The following is a 20,048-nucleotide window of genomic DNA, read 5'->3' as shown; positions in this document are numbered from 1 at the left end:
TGAGGCCAGCTCTGCTGTGGAAAGAGTACATCTGCTTTTGTGAGAACCTAGCTGGCTCCATCCCGAGGCAGCTCAGGTATTTCAGCACCAGAGTTATTGGCGCGGGGTTTGGGGGGAGGGGGCAAGAAGGAGGAGCAGAAACACCCAGCACAGACCCAGCATCGATCCTGGATCCAGCTGGGTTTATGAAACCTGGCTTTGCACCAGCTTTGCCAGACCCACACTGCCTCCCAGCTTTTGCACCTGCTCCATAGAGCCCCAGGCCCTACGGGGCTCATTAGGTCAGGCACAACGGGATGAGCACCACAAGCAAAGAGTCACGGTCTGTCCATACCTGCAGTGAGGCTGTGAGTGAGGAGCAGAGAAATAAATGGCACTGTGGAGTCAGTGTAGTGGATGTTATGAGGAATTAACAGAGCCTCCTGTATTAAAAATAAATTCACTTAGAAACTTTTGGCTTTCCCCTTGTTTCAGCCTTCCTTATCTGTACTGTTGGGATTCCCATTTTACTAGCTTTACAATAGCTTTGCCAAGTAGCGATGTGGCTAGAAACCAGTACAAATCACTTACTGAACTCACACTTTAGGACTTCTAGAGCCATCTTGCCAAGACAATGAAAGTGGTGTTTCAAGGAAGAGACTTTGAAAAGTGTGAGATCAGATTTTAGGAAGTCAGAAGGAAAGAGGGGGGGTGAGGTGGGGGGTGGAATAAATCAATCAAGGTCTTAAATCCAGGGTTGAAAGACATAATTATCAAGAAGAAAAGAAAAGGGAAAGGAAAAATAAAAAAGAAGAGGGCGAGAAGTGAGGAGGACTAGGTTTCAGCAGGCGTTAAGCAGGGCAAAGAAAGGACGAGGAGGCTTTGCGGGGAGAGGGAGAAGCCCGCCGAGGAAGAGCCTCCGGGCGAAAGCATCAGCGGCTCTCGGGCCGGGCTGGCGTTAGGGCCCGGCGGAGGCGGGGGCGCGGGCCGGGGCGGGCGGCGCCAGGGCTGGGCGGCGGGAGGGCCGGGGCGGCGGCACCACCCACGAACCGCGGCCCCGCGCCGCCGCGCATCCCCGCGGAGCCCGCACGGCCCCGCCGCCCGCGCCCCCGCCTCGCCGCATAAAAGGAGCGGGCGGAGGCGGGCGGCCGGGGGCCCGGCGCGGACACCGTCTGCATGTGCCCGGGAGCCCTCGCCGCCCGCTCCGCCGAGCCCCGCGTGGGGCTGCCCCGCGGCGCGGAGCCGCGCTCGGGACCCGGCGGAGGGACGGGGTGGCCGCGGGGCCGCGCCGCGGGAGGTAGGGGGGGACGGCTTCGCCCCGCCGTGCCGCGACCTGAGCGCGTGTGGGCGGGGAGCGCCCGCGCCGGGATAAATAGCGCTGTCCCCCGGCTGACAGCCCGTCCCGGGGCTCGCGGGGGCCCGGCAGCAGCACTCGCCCGCAGCTGTGGGACACGCTCGGGGCTCTCGGTGACTCTGCTCCGCGGTCTCGCTCCTGCCCCGACCCGGGCTGTGATTTTTCTCTGTTTTTGGGGAGAGCCGGAGCAGGGGAGGACCAGGAGAGCACGGGGCCAAGCCTTTCACCTCTCTCTCCCTGCAGCATAGGGGAGATGCTGGAAGCGGCGGTGAGTTCGCAGCGCCCGAGAAGGGCGGCAAGAGGCGTGTAAACTCCTGCGGTCCCCAGCGGCAGCCGCTGCCCCGCGACCCTCCGCCGGCCCCTCCTCGCCCCGCACGCCGCTCGTCTCGCCGCCCTTCGCTGCCGCCGGAGGAGGCTGCCCACCCCAGCGGCCCAGGATGCAGTTTCGCCTCTTCTCCTTTGCCTTGATCATCCTGAACTGCATGGATTACGGCCACTGCCAGCCCGGCCGCTGGAGACGCAGCAAGAGAGGTGAGTGGCGCCGGCTGCTCACCCGGGACGCCGGCCGGGGCAGCGGGAAGGGCCGCTCTCCGGCAGGTGAGCCGCGCTCCGGCTCCGCGGGCACCGGGCCGGCACGTGGGGCGGCAGCGGGGGCGAGCCCAGGGCGCGGGGCCGTGCCGGCGTGGCCACCCCTCCGCGGGGCTGCCCGCCGCCCTCCTGCTGGGGAGGTCGAGCCGCGAGCGGGAGCAGCGGCGTGGACGTGAGCTCCGCTGGGAAGGGACCGGCCGGAGCCCGGGGCTGCCGGGGACGAGAAAGTCGAGCGGTAGGCGCACGGCTCCCGGCCCCCACGACGTGTCCTCCCCGCGGGGCCGGTGGAGCCGGAGTCTCTCTGGGAACTGCCCCCCACGGGAGGGTCCGTAGCGGGCCGGGGACGTCGCTGATGTCGCCGTCGCTCCTCGTCCAACAGCTCACGGCGGCCGGGGGATCGCTGTTAGCCCGCGCAGTTAAGACTCGCGTGTCCATGAGACGGACTTTGAGGCTGCTTTCCGTGGACGTTTCCGAGGCAGAAAGGCGGCTTCTCCCCTTCCATCCTCCGGCACCGCCGTGCCGCTCCCGCGGGGCTTGTCCGCCGGGAGAGCCGCGGCGGCGGAGCGCACCGCGCCTTGCACAGCTCCCGGGGCGTTTCTGTGCCGCCAGCTTTGCTGAAAACGTGCAGATCCCTTTGAGAAAAAGACATAAACGGTGCGTTGGGACTTCATCTGTTTCCCTAAACGCTGGTGTCGGGATGCCGGAGCTTGGGAGCCGGAGCGGTGCAATGTGCCAGTACAGCTCCCGTGTGGACGGAGAGGTTACTGCAGCGCCTTCCGGCTGGCAGCCTGGCCGAGACTCCGGCTGGTTCTTTTTTACTTTTTTTTTTTTTTTTTTTTTTGAGCCGTGAGGAGGTTCACCTTTTCATAAAATGTTTTTATTATCCACATAATCTGAATTATTTTTCTATGCCTTTTCCTGTTATTTTCTCGGCCATGCCTCCCCTTTGCATTTCTAAAGTTAGCTGAAAATCAGGTGGCTCAAGCTGCTGAGAAATCCGTATTTCTGAAAGAATTGCACTTTTAGTGGTATTATTTGGAAGGGGAGGGACTTAACATCTTCAGTGTTAAGTGCTACAAATAATAAAACCGTGAGAAGAAAACAGCTTACACTTTCATACATGTATCACCTTCAGAGTAGGTACAAATAAAATTGTAAAGCAATTTAGTTTTGATAGTTTTTCAACAGATAGTTTCCAGAGTATAATTTCTGTGTGTGTGGCTAAAACGATAGCAGTCCTTTAAAGTGACCAGACTATCTGTGCTAACAAAGGGTATACTGTGTCTTTAATTAAATGTGGAACTACTTAGAGTGCTGGCTAGACAGCGGAGGGTGATAGTGGTATTTCTGCTTTACAACAGAGCTTAAGGGGCTGCATTGTGGGAGTACTGAAATGAATAGACATCTAACTCAAGTTGTGTGAATTGTCCTCCTACAAAAACTTAAGCTGGTTTTAATTGATCTCATGTTCACTGATTGATCCTAGACCAATTGTTGTGCTTGTTGAACAGTTGGCTTTTCCAAAGGAGATTGATTTAAATTAGTTTCTAGTTTAATTATTGGATAAATACAATCAGTATTGATAGTTGACTTACTGGCACTGTTTCATGCTATCACCTAAGGGTTTTGTTTTGGGCTTTGAAGAATGTAGTCTTTTTCAGTTAGTAAGTCTAAAGAAGTAAGCATAGCCAGTGTTAAGCACAGAAAGCAAAATCTAAGAACGTATTTAAATTATAATAGATATTTGCCATGACACATCCAGTCTGAAGTAATGCTTTCGTACAGGACCCAAAATTCCAATAATTTCACAATTTTTCCATATCCCATCTGCAAATAATCAGGCAGTCACTGTGGGGTACTGGCAGTCAAAATTTCTCTGGCATTCTGTTTTGTCTGTTACATGATCTCAGATGCTCCATAATATCGTTTTCTTAATGAAATACAATTTTTGGCATAGATTAAGTCTCCTGTGTGGTAGGAATCAATTGCATTCAGTCTGGAATTATGGACAAGTATCATGTGTAGCTGATTTTTTTAAAGCAGCTAAATGTACAATAAACTTTAAGTATATATGCCCGTATTGGCATTTGTGTGGCTTAGTTGCTGATGTAGAATACTCTAGTAAAGAAGAATTAAGTAAATTTGGGGGAATGTTCCCAGAGTTCCTCATTCACCATCTGCTTGGAACCCTTTCCCAAACCAAGTCTTGCAACATTGCAGTAGAAGCAGAATAATAAAATAGGGTTTAGAAAGTGGTTCCTACCTGGCATTGATTCATGCTTTGTTAGTCAATGTCACTTCACTAAATTTTTTTGGATAAATCTATAATAATCAAGAGGCTCTGCTTATTCCATTGCTGCTCTTAGTTACTTTTTCAGCTCATTAGAATATTGCTTTGCATAGTTGCTCAGAACAGAACATTACTTTCCTTAAAACACCCCACCAAATTCTCCCTCTGGAAGTCTCTGCCCTGAGCAGGTAATTATGGCCTTTTTGCCTTTCCTGCAGAAGATATTTGAAAACCTATTTACGGGTTACCTAGCTTAAAGGTCAGTGGTGTAATATCACAGCTGGTTTAGCCTAGTCTTTCCTTTTCTTGTTGAATTGTATGACTTGATTTTTTGTTTCTCTTGTAAGCCTTCTTCAATGAAAATTTATATCTCTTTTTCAGATTTCTCTTTAGCAGTCAGTATAAGATGGGCAGCTTCATGTCTTAGCATTTTGCTGAATATCACAGGGTGCATGAAAGACTAGTGGTTTTGAGACATAATGAAAACAACTTTTCCAAAGAGTACCACAAATCAAAATGGGGGTACATAGAAATGAAGACCCTCAGGCTGGCTTACTGGGAGGTGTGATGGTATTCTGCAAAAGCTTTGACAGAAGAGATTATAGGGATCATTATAAACAGCCGTCAAAAAATAGATGCTAACAAAATTCCCCGAGGGAAAAAAGTCAATATGATAGCAGTGCCTGCATTGATGGGAAGACTCAGGAGTCTACAGAGAGGCTCTCTACAGTTGGTGAGACCAACATTGGAATAATTAAAGATGTGAATGGGACACATTCACATAGTTAAACCAGAAGTTGCTTATATCCAAGAAATCAAAACTTGTGGCTGTAAAATATTTGTCTTTCCATTTAGTTCCTGTTCATGGAGTGTCATGAGGGCTAAGGTGAATACTTATCTCCTAGATACTTACACTCTGTGTTAGAGGTACATAAAGGTGGAATACCTGCAAGGAGTGAATAATAAGTGACAGTGGTGATGGCAAAATATCCACAGGTGGAAACAGGAGGAATACCGGGGGCAGGAAATTTCCCAAGTGTTTCTCAGACCTCAATATAGCTTTGTGTACAGTGCTTATAGAAGAATATGCATATATGGAGGGACACAGTCACTGGGTTCAAAATTATGTCAATTAAATCTTTATCATCTTAATGTAAGATGAGAATCTTGACCACAAACCTGTTAGTAATATAGGAAGCTGTTACATGGATTTTCAACTGGAAGAAAAACCTGCTTGGATATTGGGTATTGTGATTTAGCTTTCCTCACAAGGCACTTACCTGAGACTGGGATAGTCTTGGAACCTGTCTCAGATGGATTGTGTGGTCAGGCTTTGGGAAAGATAGATGATTTGAGCATTAGGGAAAAAGAGCCTGTGTTGGAAATACTTAACAGAAATGAATACCACATCTACTTTTACAAGGACTGTACTAGCGCCTAAAGAGTAATTTATCTCAAAAAAAGTCATATTGCAAAGAATGCCTTTTAATTTGCTAGCGTTATCCAAAAACCTCTTTGAGGTTGAAACACATGTTACATTTGGAAGACAGTTAACTTTTTATCTGTGGTTTAAGACTTAAAATCTTATGTGGTAGCTGTACTTGGATATACATTTTTTCCTCAGGTGTGACATTAAGCAGTTGTAACAGACCCTGGGAAAGAACTGAGATGTGCTAACACAAGTGGTGATTTTCCAGGCACTCATGATCAGTAAGAAATGCTTTAGGGTGTAGCTTCTGTTCCTCAGACCCCTACTTAAGATAGTCACTAATCATTCTTTATACTTACATCATTACTACAGCAGTTAGGATATCCTAGCACTGTAATCATTGAAAAGTTAAAACTTTTAAACGTTTGGCTATTTACACTTACTATTGGGTACATCTGAGGAAGTTTCTTAAACTGACAGAAGTCAAAATTTCTGTGTGAATGACTGAATACTGAACTAGCTAATGATGCAGTGTTACTGAGGATAAACAATGCTCAAATGGATTGTGAAGATTTGCAGGAGAGATGCTCAAAACACCAAGAGCAGGATTCACTGTCAAAACAGACATCTAAGTTTAGGTGTTTGATTCAGCTTCCCAAAGTAGGTTTGTAGTGCCGCTTATGATATTTAAAAGATATACTTCTGGGCTTGGTATGTACATGACCCTCTTTAGCAGCCAGAGGCTGGGCAGGATACCTTGGGGCAGGTCCTATGCATCTGTCGACTTTGCGTGTCCCAAGACCTGTTATTGTGGAAACTAGAAATGGGGAGCGTGTTCTGGCACTGTGTTGCTGTGTTGCGCTTTTCCTTGCCTGTATCCATCCCTTTAGGTTCCATTATTGGTCACTTGGGGTTAGGATGCTGGGCTAGATGGGTGTGCCTGATCAGACCTTGAAGTCTGTGTACATGCTTTTGTGTTAAAACCTCCTATGAGATTTCCACTGTGATGAAGAACTTAGATTTGTGTGCTTGATAAACTTGGCTTAACTCTATATTTTCCCCTTTTGGGGGATGGAGGGGATACACATTTTCTAAGGCTTGGCTGAAGACTGTCCCTAAAGCAGCTCAAAATGCATGACAGACACTGAAAGTGAGTTTCTACACTAATATAGGGACTCTGTGGTGATAACAGCAAGAATGCAGTTTCTCAACTCAATGTGTATTTACAATATACAGGCCAGCATAAGTACTATGATAAAGTGTGTTAGCATGGTGTTGTTTACATAAGCGGCCTTTAATGAAAAATATGAAATTATTTAAAAGGTAGAAAGTGGAAGAGGTGCTTGCTATCAAAATTTGAAGAATAAAGAAATAAACAATGGTCTTTCTGTAGGCTGTTTCTGTGTTGGGTTTTTCTTGCTCTTGCTCTTTCTGCCAAGACTCTGATTATCCCATGGAGGTCTGCATTTCATTTCTGATCATCTAGCTATTTTTTAATACCAAAAACTTCAGCTAGCTAGGGGGACCGTCTAGTCAAACCTGCAGATCATCACAGGCTGAAAACATTGCCCAGTGCACTGTACATCCACCTTGAAAGCTTATAGCTCACCGTAACATCCTTTCCAAAAATGCATCCTTGATTATGAACTCCGGGGTGGGATTCATGTGACATGTAACTATCTGGAACATGAATGAAGGTCTACATTTTCTTTCATAATTGATGTAGTCCTAGTTGGTGCAGTCCATCAAACTGTTGGTACAATTTAACTCATCCTATGGTCGGTGCCTGCCTTTGATCAGACAAAGCATACCCCTATCTAAATAAATATAAAATAAAATTACTTGATTACCTCTATCTGTAATTGAAGTGTAGTTCAGCTACACATTTCTTCAGTGTTAGCCCCTAAACTAAACTGAAATCAGTCCCCAGTGAGAAAGGATCCACCACTCTTATTAAAATTATATGTTAGTGCAGCTCTTAACTTTAACAGATACAGTCCCTGAAAGTCGTAATTTCTCCCATATTAGAGATTGATTTAGTTTTGGGTATTTTTTAATAATTCAATTCCTCAAGCATGCCCTTTCTTTTCACCTCAAAGTTTTGTTCAGGCACAGTTGGAGAATCTTCTGTATTTGTCTAGGCTCCAAGTATTTGCTAATCCTTTTCTTAGTGAAAAGCATGACTTCATATGTGTTGGCTTTTGATAATGCCCAAATGTAACAGCTTGATCCGTTCATCATGGACTGCTTTAGACACTGAAATTAGGTGCTGCCATGGTTTGTATACTCATTGTATTTGTAGTATGTAGTACTGACACCAAAGATGTAATGCTTTGGTAAGTGTCAGTGTGGTGCTGCAAAGTAATTTTGTGCAAGAAGACTAACTCTGTCGCTTTTTTGGGACAGTAGGGATGGATTTAAATCCTGTTTCCAAGTAATTTTTGGTGTAGAGCGTGGAACAGGCTTTGTATTTCTTTTTGATACTTAGATTCTAACTAATACATCTTAGGAAGTGAGGTGTTGAAGTGTCAGTTGGTTCTTGCTTGGAGCACCGTATGGCAGATGCAGGGCTCTCTTTCTGCCTACGCGGTGGCTGTGTCCAGGCAGCTCCATCCATAAAGGCCACTTACTGATCAGACATTAGTGTTACCCTTGTTGAACTTCGCATATCTGTGGGCAGTAAGGTCACTTGTAAGTCTGACTTGAATTCTAGCTGTGTCACTTTATTCTCTCTGTATTTGGCTCCTGTTCACTTTCACTAATACTTTTCAAAACTCGGAGGAGAAAGGAAGTTGCAAGGGGTCAGGGTGGTGGTCTCTGCAGTGTATGCCCCAAAAAGGCAGATAGTGGTGCAACCCAGTGTAAAATACAGGAGAGGCAAGAGTCAAAGAATGAATTTGCCAACACTCTAGTGTCACCTTTCCAATGAAGTTTCTGCAGTGGAGGGGGTGGGTGGGATGGAGGAATTACAAGAAATTGGTATTTATACATAATACTATTTCAAAATACTTAATTGGTATGAAACCCATGTTCTGAACATGGAACGGAGAAGACAGGTGTAACTCTTGTGAAATGATGGAATATCATGATATTTTCCTCTGTAGATCTTCCTCCTAAAAGGATTTGAGACTTTAGTTGTATGTCCTTACTTTGGGATTGCTGTGTATTAATACTTTGATTTCAAACAGTTACACACATCTCTGACCTTTGTCTGTCAAACTGTGGTCCATGGAGCAGCGGCTAGCATTTTTGGATGTGTAGAGAACATACTGTCTCATCCTTGTGTTTCTACCTAAATACCCTTAAATGAAATGCTCCAGTGAATTTATATACCTCTGCTTTAATCTTATCCTATTTTGATCCAAGTGCTTGTAACTTACATTCAGTGTTGCTTAAAATTTCTTTTTAGGGGACAGCATACGAAAGATTGGCAATTAAATCTTCTGACATTTCTTCTTGTTTGTGGACTTGAATGTGCAAACTGTGAAATGCAAAAGGATGTAAAAGAAGGACTAGAACTGTAGTGTGGGGAAGAGATTAGTTTTTATGGGAAAGAAAAGCAATTAGTATTTGAGGTACCTTGATTATATGATCAATGAGAGGCTTTTAAGATCCCATCTCTTAAGATCTGGTGAGAAGTGCAAAAAACCTTCACGTTCTTTGTTTCAGTAATTAATCTGTTATGTATTTCTTTTTGAAACACAAATTTTAGTGTCAAGTACTTCAAGTACTTGATGTATCTCTTAAGATTTTGTCCTTTTATGAGGAAATGCTGTATCCTTTCCTTCCTTTTTTGTTGATTTTATGGGATGTTCATAAGACTGTAACTAGGGAAATGTAAGCAATTACAGGTTGTACAAAGAATATTTAGAAGAGGTGTGAAGTTCTGTAATTGTGAATTGTGTTTCTAACACTCCCCCCCCCCCCCCCCCCCCCACTTTCAGTGGAATTATGTGTGTTATTTGATGAGGATAACAGCAAATCTCATGTATAGTTAACACAGATCCAAAATATCATAAAAGTACTTCTACTATGATTTTCTGTTTTTAAAAATATTTTTTCTCTCTAGGATTTAAATCTAAAAATAATCAAAAATGTATGGTTTAGGGACTGAGTCTCACATTTACCTTGCAGAAACTTTTGTCTATATTTTTTGTGATAATTGTCAAGATTTTTTCCATCTTGATGAAAAACAGACCCAAACATAGATGTAGTGAGGTGGAGGAAGGGACCTGGAAAATAAGTAGTGTTTGTGATATTGGCTTTTAGGTTGATGAGTTTTTTTAATCACTGGACAGTTGCATGAGCACTAACTCCGAAGTAGACCATGTGCAGCAATGAAGACAGTTTGTACCTTTTTATCTTGGAAGATACTTGTACTGCTTTTACACTGCAAAGGGACAAGTGTATTTGTTTTAGAGAATTGCAGTGCTGCCATGAAATATAAACTTCCTGATCCAAGCACATAATTTTCTTTTTTGAGTTGAAATGCTGGCTGAAATATGTTGCACACAAACATATACTCTGCCGTAATGTATGGTCTTCTCAGCCGTATGGTTGCCACCTTTGGAATACCAAAAAAACCCCAAACTAGCCACATCAGACAAATGGTTGTTGTGCATGCACAGATTAATCTGCATGTGTATAGCAGTGCTGACAACACCCATCACGTCCATACTTTATGGGCAGGATGCAAACAACTGAAACAGCAATTGTGCTTAGTAAAGATAGATATTGCTGATTCGCTCTTTCTTCTTTCTGGAATGACTCAAAAATTTTGGTAGATACAATATGTTTTTATTATAAACCTTCCAACTTGCACAGTGTTTCCACTGGCTAGCATATAGCTGTGACTCTTTTGAATGGGAATTAAAGTTTTATCATCTTTTGCTTTATCTATATTGAGTTGGTACTTGAGGGTCCCAGCTGAGGTGAGGCCCTGTAGTGCTGGCCCTGCTTAGACGACAGCCTCTGAACTAAGGTTGCCAGAGCAGAAATCAGAAATCTGTCCTAGATTTCCTTCCTATAGCAGATATGTTCTTTGGCCTTTCATGAGAGCTAGTTCAGACCTGGTTTACGTCTCAGTTTACACAGTGCACACTGATAATGTGGTGGGCATGGATTCAGTTTTGACTCAGCAAGAGTAACTGTAGCTTGGCACAATCACTGTGATGCACACGAGGTGCTTTAGGTTGTGTTCACAGCACAACAACACAGCAGCTGCTGGTTGTAGTTTGCTTAAAGCTTTTAGCAATTATTGTGAAATACTTACAACTAGCCTCTGATCTGAGATACTTCGCTCTTTCAAGAAATCAAAACCCAAAGAGCATTTCACAGAGAGTTTGTTTATTTATCTGTCCGCATCAGGTTACATGTTTTACTTTCACCAGGAGCATTCTCAGGAGGTGGTTTTACCTCTAAATTTGATTTCCTGGCTTCTCCAAAATGGTCACTGTTCTCTCCCTTACTTTGCTGAGTGCAAGGAAAGCTGACATTCTGAGGGACATCTGAGGGAAGGCACCTTTTAGAGTAGGGTAGCTGTGTGCCTTTGCTGTTGTGATCTGCTCCTGCGGCTGCAGGACAGTTGTTCAACTTAAGTTCCTTGCCTGGGCCATGCAAAATATGCCTGGCCTTCATGCATCTGTCTTGGTCTTTTTAAAGTTGTTCAGCAAATATTGATTGTACATGAGTAGATCATATGTTTGGTTTTACGTGACATGGTTCAGTGTTGGAAATTCTGCCTCCCTGGTAAGAGGGTACCTTCAGGATGTCAGAGGGATTGCTTTCATTGTTAGTCTTTCTACCTGTAAAACTTGTGGTTCATATATGTATACATCAATGCAAATGGTAACAGAAAAGAAATCCCTCTTTTCTGTAAATGCTAAGCAGCTTCCCAGTGTGAAATGTTAATATTATGGCAGTAGGGATGTAAATAATATAAGCATCTAATTGAAATGGTGCTTCTAGACAGGTGCTTTGGCTTCCAACTCTTTTTCTTAGAGCACTATTGCAATATTCTGGAATGCAGCATCTTTGCTGATGCTGAGACGACACTGGGTCATGGTTTCTCTTTCTAGCTATAATGGAACTGCAGAATTACAAGTGCATATCATAATTCTTTTATTAGTCTCAGAGTTCGCTGAATTTCATCTGTGCCCTTCAAAGATGTTTTGGAATTCAGTTTTAGGAAATGCTTATGGCTATAGTTAGGAATTGAGAGGAATCTCTCATATTTTTTTGGTAGTGTTTAAGGTAACTTTTTTTTTTTGCTCTAAAGCTTACTTTGACTCCAGTATACTCTGGGTTTTTTTTTTTTTTTTTTTTGTGGTTGGTTAGGTTTTTTTAAAATATAGATTATTATAGAAGTAGAAAGCTATGACCTGCCTTGATGCAAAATGTGTGGTGTGAAACTGAGAAGCAAATTTGCAAAATCTTTTATTTAGGTGAACAGAACCTGTAGACCGCGTAGTTCTACACAGCCTGTATCTCTAGTGCTGTACAGATGTGGAGTAGCAAAAATATATATATACTCCTTTTGATGGGTTCAGGTAAACAAAACTGGCACATGGAGAAGAAGAAGAGGCATAGAATAACCTTTTTATTAGTGGTTTGGGACAAAGTTGAGTGTCTGACCTCTAGTTTTGATTCTCAGACTTGTCCATATTCACTGGATTATGTAGTCCCTCTGTGTTGAGGGCATGTACTTGCACAAAAAAAGTATTTCCTCCATTTCAGATTAGTGTTCAGCCTCATCTGCATCTCTTTGAGCAGGAAAGACAATTTTTCTTTCTGCATTTGTGCTGTACATGCTCTATCCATCTCTTTTGCATGGTCTCTGCAACCCAATAGAAAGACTTCTGTATTGTGTCAAAGGGAATCTAGTTTGGCTCAGCTTTGAGTACAAGAAGAGGACGATACTGTCTGTTCTTCTCCTAAAAAAGTCTTGTTATTTGCATCTTGCACCAGCAGTGTTATGGAAAATATCCCCAAACCAGGGGACATCAACAAGCTGGAGAAATCGAAAGAAACCTCACAAAGTTCAACAGGAAGTACAAAGTCCCGCACCTGGGAAAGAACAACCCCACACATCACTATAAGTTGGGGGGCAATCAGCAGGAAAGCAGCATGGCAGAAAGGGCCCTGGGGGACATGGTTGATGCTGTGCTGAATGTGAGCCAGCAATGTTCCCTTGCTGCAAGGAAGGATAATGGTGGTCTGGATTGCCAGCAGGTAATTCCTTTAGTCAGCACTGGTGAAGCACAGCTGAATGCTGCGTCCTTCTCTGGGCTCCTCAGAACTAGAGAGAGTTCAACAAAGGACCACAAAGATGATTAAGGGACTGGAGCATCTCTCCTGTGAGGAAAGCTTGAGAGAGCTGCGACTGTTCAGGCCAGAGAAGGCTCCCAGGGGTTCTCATCAATGTAGCTGAAGGGAGGGTGCAAATAGGTCAGGGCCAGGCTCTTGCCAATGGTTCTCAGTGACAGAACAAGAAGCAATGAGCACAAAGTGAAATAGAGGAGGTACCCTCTGAACATCAGGAAAGACTTTTTCACAGTCCTGACTGAGGACTGGCATGACTTGTCCAGGGAGGTTGTGGAGTCTCTGCCCTTGGAGATACTCAGAAGTCATCCACGTGTGGTCCTGGGCAGCTGCATTTGTCTGTCCCTGCTTGAGCAGGGTACTTGGAGCAAATGGTTCCTTTCACCTCCAGGCATTCCTTCCAACCTCAGCTGTTCTGTGAGAGGTGGTTTGGAAATATATTGGGTACCTGGCTTGTGCCTGCTTTTTTCTTTTTAGTTATAGCCAGATGTGGAGAGGGAACAGGCAATCCATTTCCCTTTAGGAATCCTTAGTGGCTGAATCATGTACAGTTGCAATCCCCTTAACATTGTTGGAGTACTAATATCAGCCCAGAGAAGCTTCTTGGTATTTAGCAGTAGCACAGAGTGTCATAAAAAGAAGATTCTATGTCATGCTAATTTTGCATCACATGAGTTCCTTGCTCACCCATTTTTCTTCTCTCAAGTATTTACAGATACCAAAGAGTGTACTCTGAATATAATAATTATGATGCTAGACCTAACTCTGGTCTCACTCATTTTGTTGTAAATCTGGGGGTGATGTCAATCTGTCTCGGGCATAGCAGATATTCTTGAGGTGGTGCTTGCTCTGGGATATTGTTGCCAATTTGCTAATGCTGTATTTGAGAACTTAATTACTTTTAGCTCTTTCATCAGACTCCTGGAAAAAGTCTTGCTGCTTCCAACTTTTATTTCAGTTATTGTAATTAGCGGTGGCATCAATATGTAGGGTTTATTTTGGCTTTGGAAAAGGGGTGAAATGTAACTCTGTTAAACCCGAGTCTGAACAGAGACTTGGTTTTATATTGTTTTCTCTAATAGCTTTCCAAGCAGGCACTAAGTGAAACTTCTACATATTGAGCCTGATGTAACATGAGGCTCATTGGGTAAAATAACATTAGTCTGTGCTACTTAAACACACTGGAAGGCTTAAGGAGGAGAGGAAGGAAAATATTTGAAGAGATCAACTGGATGTGGTCGAATACATGTAATGTCACCTGAGAAGGATTAGAATTTGCCAGAGCTTGACCTGAACGAAGACCTCCATTTAGGGCTTGTGTTCCTACCAGATCAGCTGCAGTGGTTTTTCTATGCACAGTTCTCTACCAGAAGTCATGGAGTGAAAGAGTCCAGTGATTTACTTGGCTTCTGTGTCTCAGCTGTAGTAAGTTTAAAAAAAAAAAATAGAAAGGTCTCAGTTTAACATTCCTTCTCCTTATTAGCTGCAGCTGCCTTTTTCTAATTACTAAAGTCAACTTTTTTTTTTCATCTGCATTCTGTTGCTTTTATCTTTGCTGGGAGCTCAGTGTATGCACTCTAGCTGATAAGCAGCTACACGTGTAGTTCATATCCATAGATGTGGGCAGCTTCAAAAAAAATACATGCACTGACACTTCAAATTCCAGGAGAAGACTTCGTGGAGTGGTTAGTAGCAATGGTACTTCATCCACCATGATTTCTGATTATGTGGTGTTAGCAAACCCAGTGACCTTATTCTTAATAACATGATTACTGTGATTGTGTCTTTGAAAATCATGTGTTCTTCTGTTTCGTGATAGTGTTTTAGAGTGCTCAGGATGCTTTCCCATGCGTCTCTCTGAAGTGATGGGTTATCTCTTACAGGGGTAGAAGTGGAGTCCTGGAGTTACAAAATAAAGTAAAAGAGAATGACATTTGGGGCTGCTTAGTACCTCTGAAAAAACAAGTCACAAGTGATATTCTCTTTTTACTCATGGCATAGGGGTTGAAGAAAATGAAATGATCGTGCCAGTGTCATGCAACTAGACAGGTGTTCACCACAGCAGGCCCCTATAGCCATTCCTGCTAAATCTGAGGTTTGACTATTGAATGATAAAGTAGGTAATACTTTTATATAGCAATAAAAAAATACAAATTTTCTGATTAAGGTTATAGTTTCATCTCATGCTTCTAGATACAGCCTTGAGTGTCACAGACTGGGAATACTCTTAATGGGGAGATGAATTTGCCTTTGCCACGAAGAGGTTTCTGATACCTTGCTCTAAAGCGTTGATTGCTGCTGGAGTGAGCAATGCTTTTGCTCAGTATAACAATTTCCATGTAAAATTTTCGATGCAAAGTTTCTTTTTCTACACAAAGTGGTAATTGATTCTATGTTTTTGAGGTTCAGCATAGCATGTGCCATTCTGGTCTTGATCTTAAAAATACCTCAAGCCACAGTTAAGTTTGGTGGATGTGTAATGAGAAAAAACACACAATGAAATGCAGTGCTGTGGAGGAATAGCATGTCTCTCAAGAGACATATTGCAATGATCTAATGTCAGAACTATTTAGAGTTAATCTTCTTTTGCATTTACATCTCATACCACTAAATTATGAAATTGTAACTAAGAGTAAACCATTTTGTTTAGCCACAAACATAGTTGACTTGTATTTCATCACTGCTTGTTATTGAGTTTATTTGTATCTTGTTTTTGTCATTCATTCTTAGTTTGTAACAGAAACACACTCTCTCTCCCCTTGTAGTAATCATGTAGAGATCCCCATGATATTCTACTGTGTGGAGTAATTTCTCTTTTGTTTATGTATGTTTAGCTAAGAAGAAATCTGATTAGCTGAATGCTCTTGATAATATTCAAGTACATCCTAGAGCTTTGCATTTGCTGTTTGATGTTCCATTTTACAGCTTTACTTAAATGCTCTGCAGGGATTGTGGTTTAGTGGTGAGAGCATGAAATTTGAATCCAAGGTGCCTGGTTCTCTTACCAACAGAGCTGGTCAGTATGTTTAAAACCAGATTCTTCTGCCCCACCACCCCATAACAGATTTTTGCATGTGTGTCTACAAGTTTTTTTTCTCTCTCTGTTTTTCTTAAATAAGTGTTGAGCAGCTTAAGCAGGCACTGAAAGTCTGTCTTTCCCTTCTGTGCCTCAGTACCTCTGGTGTAGGGGGTCGTGTTTTATCACAGTGCAGTTTAAATTGTATCAGTGATATGCATGGCTAACAGGTGTTAATCTCTAGGCATTTATATGGTTATTATGAAGGATAATAAGCACATAAATAAGTTTCCTGCCTCCAAGTTTATTGACTGAGCACACAGCAGCATGTAGGACATTGCATCCATGGCATTGATCTAGGAGCTTTAGAAAGTGCTGGCTCTGTCTGATGCAGAGTCGTTTGTGCTGTCATGTCTATCAGAAATGAGACAGCAAAACCTCTATGACTCTGCATCAGTGCTCTGCAGGGTGCAGAAGCTACTACTGCCTTTTTTCATTACTAGGTAAGTGTCTGAAAGTATTTAAATGGGGTTTTATCCTGACATTTAAACTTTCAGATACAAAGGATGGAGCTCTTCAGTTGCAGGTAGGTATTTGCAGTAGTCTGACTTAATTGTTGCATGAAGAACTTATGTATTCTTAAAAAAACCCAAATTATGTTTTACTTCCTTCCAAAATGAGGTAATTGTATTATCAGATACCTCAGAACTGGGCTGTGAAATTAAGATGTCTCAAAGAGGCCCACAGTTAAGAGTTACTAAGCTGAACACCTTACTAAATTTAACTTATCTGAAAGTGGAAACATAGTTTTAAAAATTTAAGATATTCTCAAAATTAAGAAATGTGTATTTTTGTATTAAGAATATAAAAAAAGGATATAGAATTTTCCTGTTTGCCTTCTCAGAGCTTCCACTGTCTTTTTTTTAATCCTCTGGTCTCTCATTATTCACACTGCAAACATAATCTGTGTAATGTCACGCCAGATAGCTTTTAGTTTTTTAGAAACACATGACCTGTTTCTAAGACTGTACTTGCATTTCCACAGGGTTATGAAAACAAATCAATAAGCCCTTGCCAAATACTATTTCTAATTTCTGCTTGAAATGTACTGAATGGTAAGCACTCAGAGTACACAGGTAAATTTAATACATTTTTATCTTCTTTATGAGGGAATTCTCATTGGAATTTTAAAAAGCCCTGTAGTTATTAAGTGTCATTTTTCACGATGACACCCAATCTGCTGTGATTTAAGTGGATCTGAAATACAGAAGCTACTACATTTAATTTCATTTTTAATAATATTCCTGCAAGATGTGGAGATAACTATATGTATCTGAAAAGCAAATATGCTCCATCTGTTCTAGTTCAAGATTTCTAAGTCTGGTCCATCATCTTTGAAGTCTCAAACTCTGATGCCTGGGGTTGACAACAGGGAGGATGATGGAAGATTTGGTGGATGTTTTGGATGTGGCAAGTACAAGCAGGATGTAAAGCCCAGTGATGTTGGATTGAATTAAAGTGATGTCCTGCAGCTAAGTGTAGGTTTGTGTAGTGTGGAGACATTCAGTTTTGAGATGTATTTTTAATATATCTTTCTCTAACTCAGATACTTTCATATTTTCAGATTTCTAATATTTCAATCCCGTGTTTCCCCATTGTTTAAAGACACCTGTTCTGCTCTTCTGCCTTCCCCTTTCTAGTTAAATTGTTTTGCTGCTCCTCTTCTCAGTCAAGTGCAGCTATGGTAGCATAACTGGCATTTATTCTTCCTTCACTGTTTGTCCAAGTGTCTATAAGCTCTTTTGTCTTGCCTGCAAATCCAGCATTTCCTCAGAGCTTATTGCTGAAAATTCCGTATTTATTTGAAATACCACCTTCTTGTCTCCCAACATCCAAAAAACCTGTCCTTATTGAAAATGGTTTCATTGGTTAATTTTTGTTTTGAAAGATAATTTCAAAAATTCCTACAAAGTTTCAAAAATCTAGTAATTTGAGTTTTTGAAAGAGTTTCATGAGTAATGGTTTTGTAATGATTGTGTTCAGTTTTGCTAAGTATTTAGAGCAGGATGACTGCAATGATAAGGAACTCTCTCAGGTGCACAGAAGATATATTTTCATTTCTTGATTCTCAACATATGTGACCTTGGTGAAGTTGTTCAGAAAATATCCTGTATCCACCTTTCTTTTTCTGGAAAATGGGACACTTGCTCCTTGCATAGTCTTGCAGCAGCTCTACAATGGTGAAGACTCTGCACATCTGAGAAATAAATTCAATTCTGTTGTCTAGTATTTTGGTTTTGCTTGCATTATGCTACATGCTTTTTTTTTCGTTTTTAGCTTGGAAGATCTGCTCCTTTGCATTACTTTTTTTCTTCTTTTAATGCCTTTATCTGGCATGTTCTTTGGAAGCTTTCTTCCTAGACAGCAACACCGTTGTCAGAATCTCATGCTTGGACTTCAGAGCATCGTATTTCTATTTGCTTAAACTGCTCTGTAAGTTCCTTAAGGCAAAGATACAGTGAGAATTCTGGCCCTATGAAATGAATGGCTCATCTGCTGACCTGAGTGGAATGAGAATATCACCATTGGTTTACAGTGTCAGGTGAAATTTTGTAACAGTTGGATGTGTTTGTGAAGAAGGTTTGCTTATCCAGTACTTTTCTTGGGTTCTAGTAGGACTGTTCTTCTTTGCTTATTTGCCCAGAAGTTTTCACATCCTATGTAGATGATAATGAAGCCTTAGGTGCCTTAGATGTAGCTGAAGTGAGCTGGAAAACAGGCTTTTTCCAGTACAGAGCCTAGCTTGTTACTAATGTTCAATAAAAATAAGAGAATGGGATTTCCTTCAAGTCTCTGAATTTTATTTACTCAGCTTAGTCTTAGCATGTAAAATCTTATGGGCATGAATGAGATTAAGTAACACACACTCTAGTTAGCATTGTTTCAGACTTGGCAATAAACAAAATTTGCTCTTTCCAGCCTCTCAGTAGATAAATGCTTCATATTTTATTAGAACAATTTGGCTCCTGACATGAACTGTAAGCCTGTTAAGCCTGTAATATAGTGATTAAGATTGGAAAAATACAGGATGCAAATATGTTCTTCATTATGCACTTTAATGCCAACCAGATATGTAGTGTGCAGTCTAGAACATGATAGTTGGAGTGTATTAAGCGACTGGCAAATTGTTGACAAGGCTCATCTGCTATTGGTTTATGTTGGGGTTAAGAGCAAAAGACCTTAAGAAATTTCAACTGTTTGATATTATATGTTGATGCCTGTTGCATCTGGCTGGACACAGCTTAAATAGACAGGGCCAGTACCTTTATTACCTTCAGCTCAGTATTCTTCATTGAATCAAGAAACAGGGCAAACTAAAGAATATGTGAAGAATTCATTACTACGTCTTACAGAAGAAGAAGACTCCTCAGTTATGCGAGTGGCTTTTTTGCATTGGGAATAATAAAAAGTAATTCTAGTTTATGAAGCAGTAAATCCAAGCCGTTCTACTTTACCACGATCTTTTCATATGAGACTGGTTTTCCTTCACAAATTTTATCTGAGAATTGCACAGATCGCTTAAAAGGTGAGAAAGAACAAATTCCTAATGATACCATAGCATCTGCTATTAAGATTTTGGAAGTGATGATAACGATCTCATTTGCCAATAAATTAGTTGCTCAGTGAGGAAAAACAGCCTCCAAACACTGGTCTCCAAACTGGAATGTGTGTATCTTATCTGTGGGGAGCATGCACATGGAAAGGAAGCTTGAAAGCCTTTTGAATACAATTTTAATTTTTCCATGCACTGTTTTCCTCTTTGATTGTCAAGGTATTAGACTTTTGCTTGAAATTTGTGAAAGACAGAATATTGATCAAGTGTCCTCATTATATAATTGAATCATAAAATCATTTACCTTGGAGAAGATCTCCAAGATGAGTGAGTCAAGCTGTTAACCCAGCACTGCCATGACCACCATTAAAACATGCCCCTAAATGCCCCATCTGCATGTTTTCTAAATGCCTGCAGGGATGGGGACTCAAATGCTTCCCTGGGCAGCCAGTATCACTG

General features: G+C 42.1%; 1 protein-coding gene across 3 annotated transcripts in view; it reads left to right on the top strand.

Moving 5' to 3' along the window:
* Positions 1 to 1,176: 1,176 nt before the first annotated feature.
* RSPO2 (R-spondin 2) overlaps positions 1,177 to 20,048 on the top strand; it is a 113,774-nt gene continuing 94,902 nt past the window's right edge. The window contains exons 1-2 of one of the 3 annotated variants that reach the window (XM_048287037.1): positions 1,177 to 1,276; positions 1,577 to 1,864. In XM_048287037.1, coding sequence (XP_048142994.1) covers positions 1,771 to 1,864 — 94 coding nt within the window. In that variant the 5' untranslated portion in view covers positions 1,177 to 1,276; positions 1,577 to 1,770. The other 2 variants (XM_048287036.1, XM_048287038.1) reach the window with 2 other exon arrangements.

This window comes from Corvus hawaiiensis, chromosome 26 (genome assembly GCF_020740725.1).
Source record: "Corvus hawaiiensis isolate bCorHaw1 chromosome 26, bCorHaw1.pri.cur, whole genome shotgun sequence".
NCBI lineage: Eukaryota > Metazoa > Chordata > Aves > Passeriformes > Corvidae > Corvus > Corvus hawaiiensis.
This window is presented reverse-complemented; position numbering and strand designations above follow the sequence as displayed.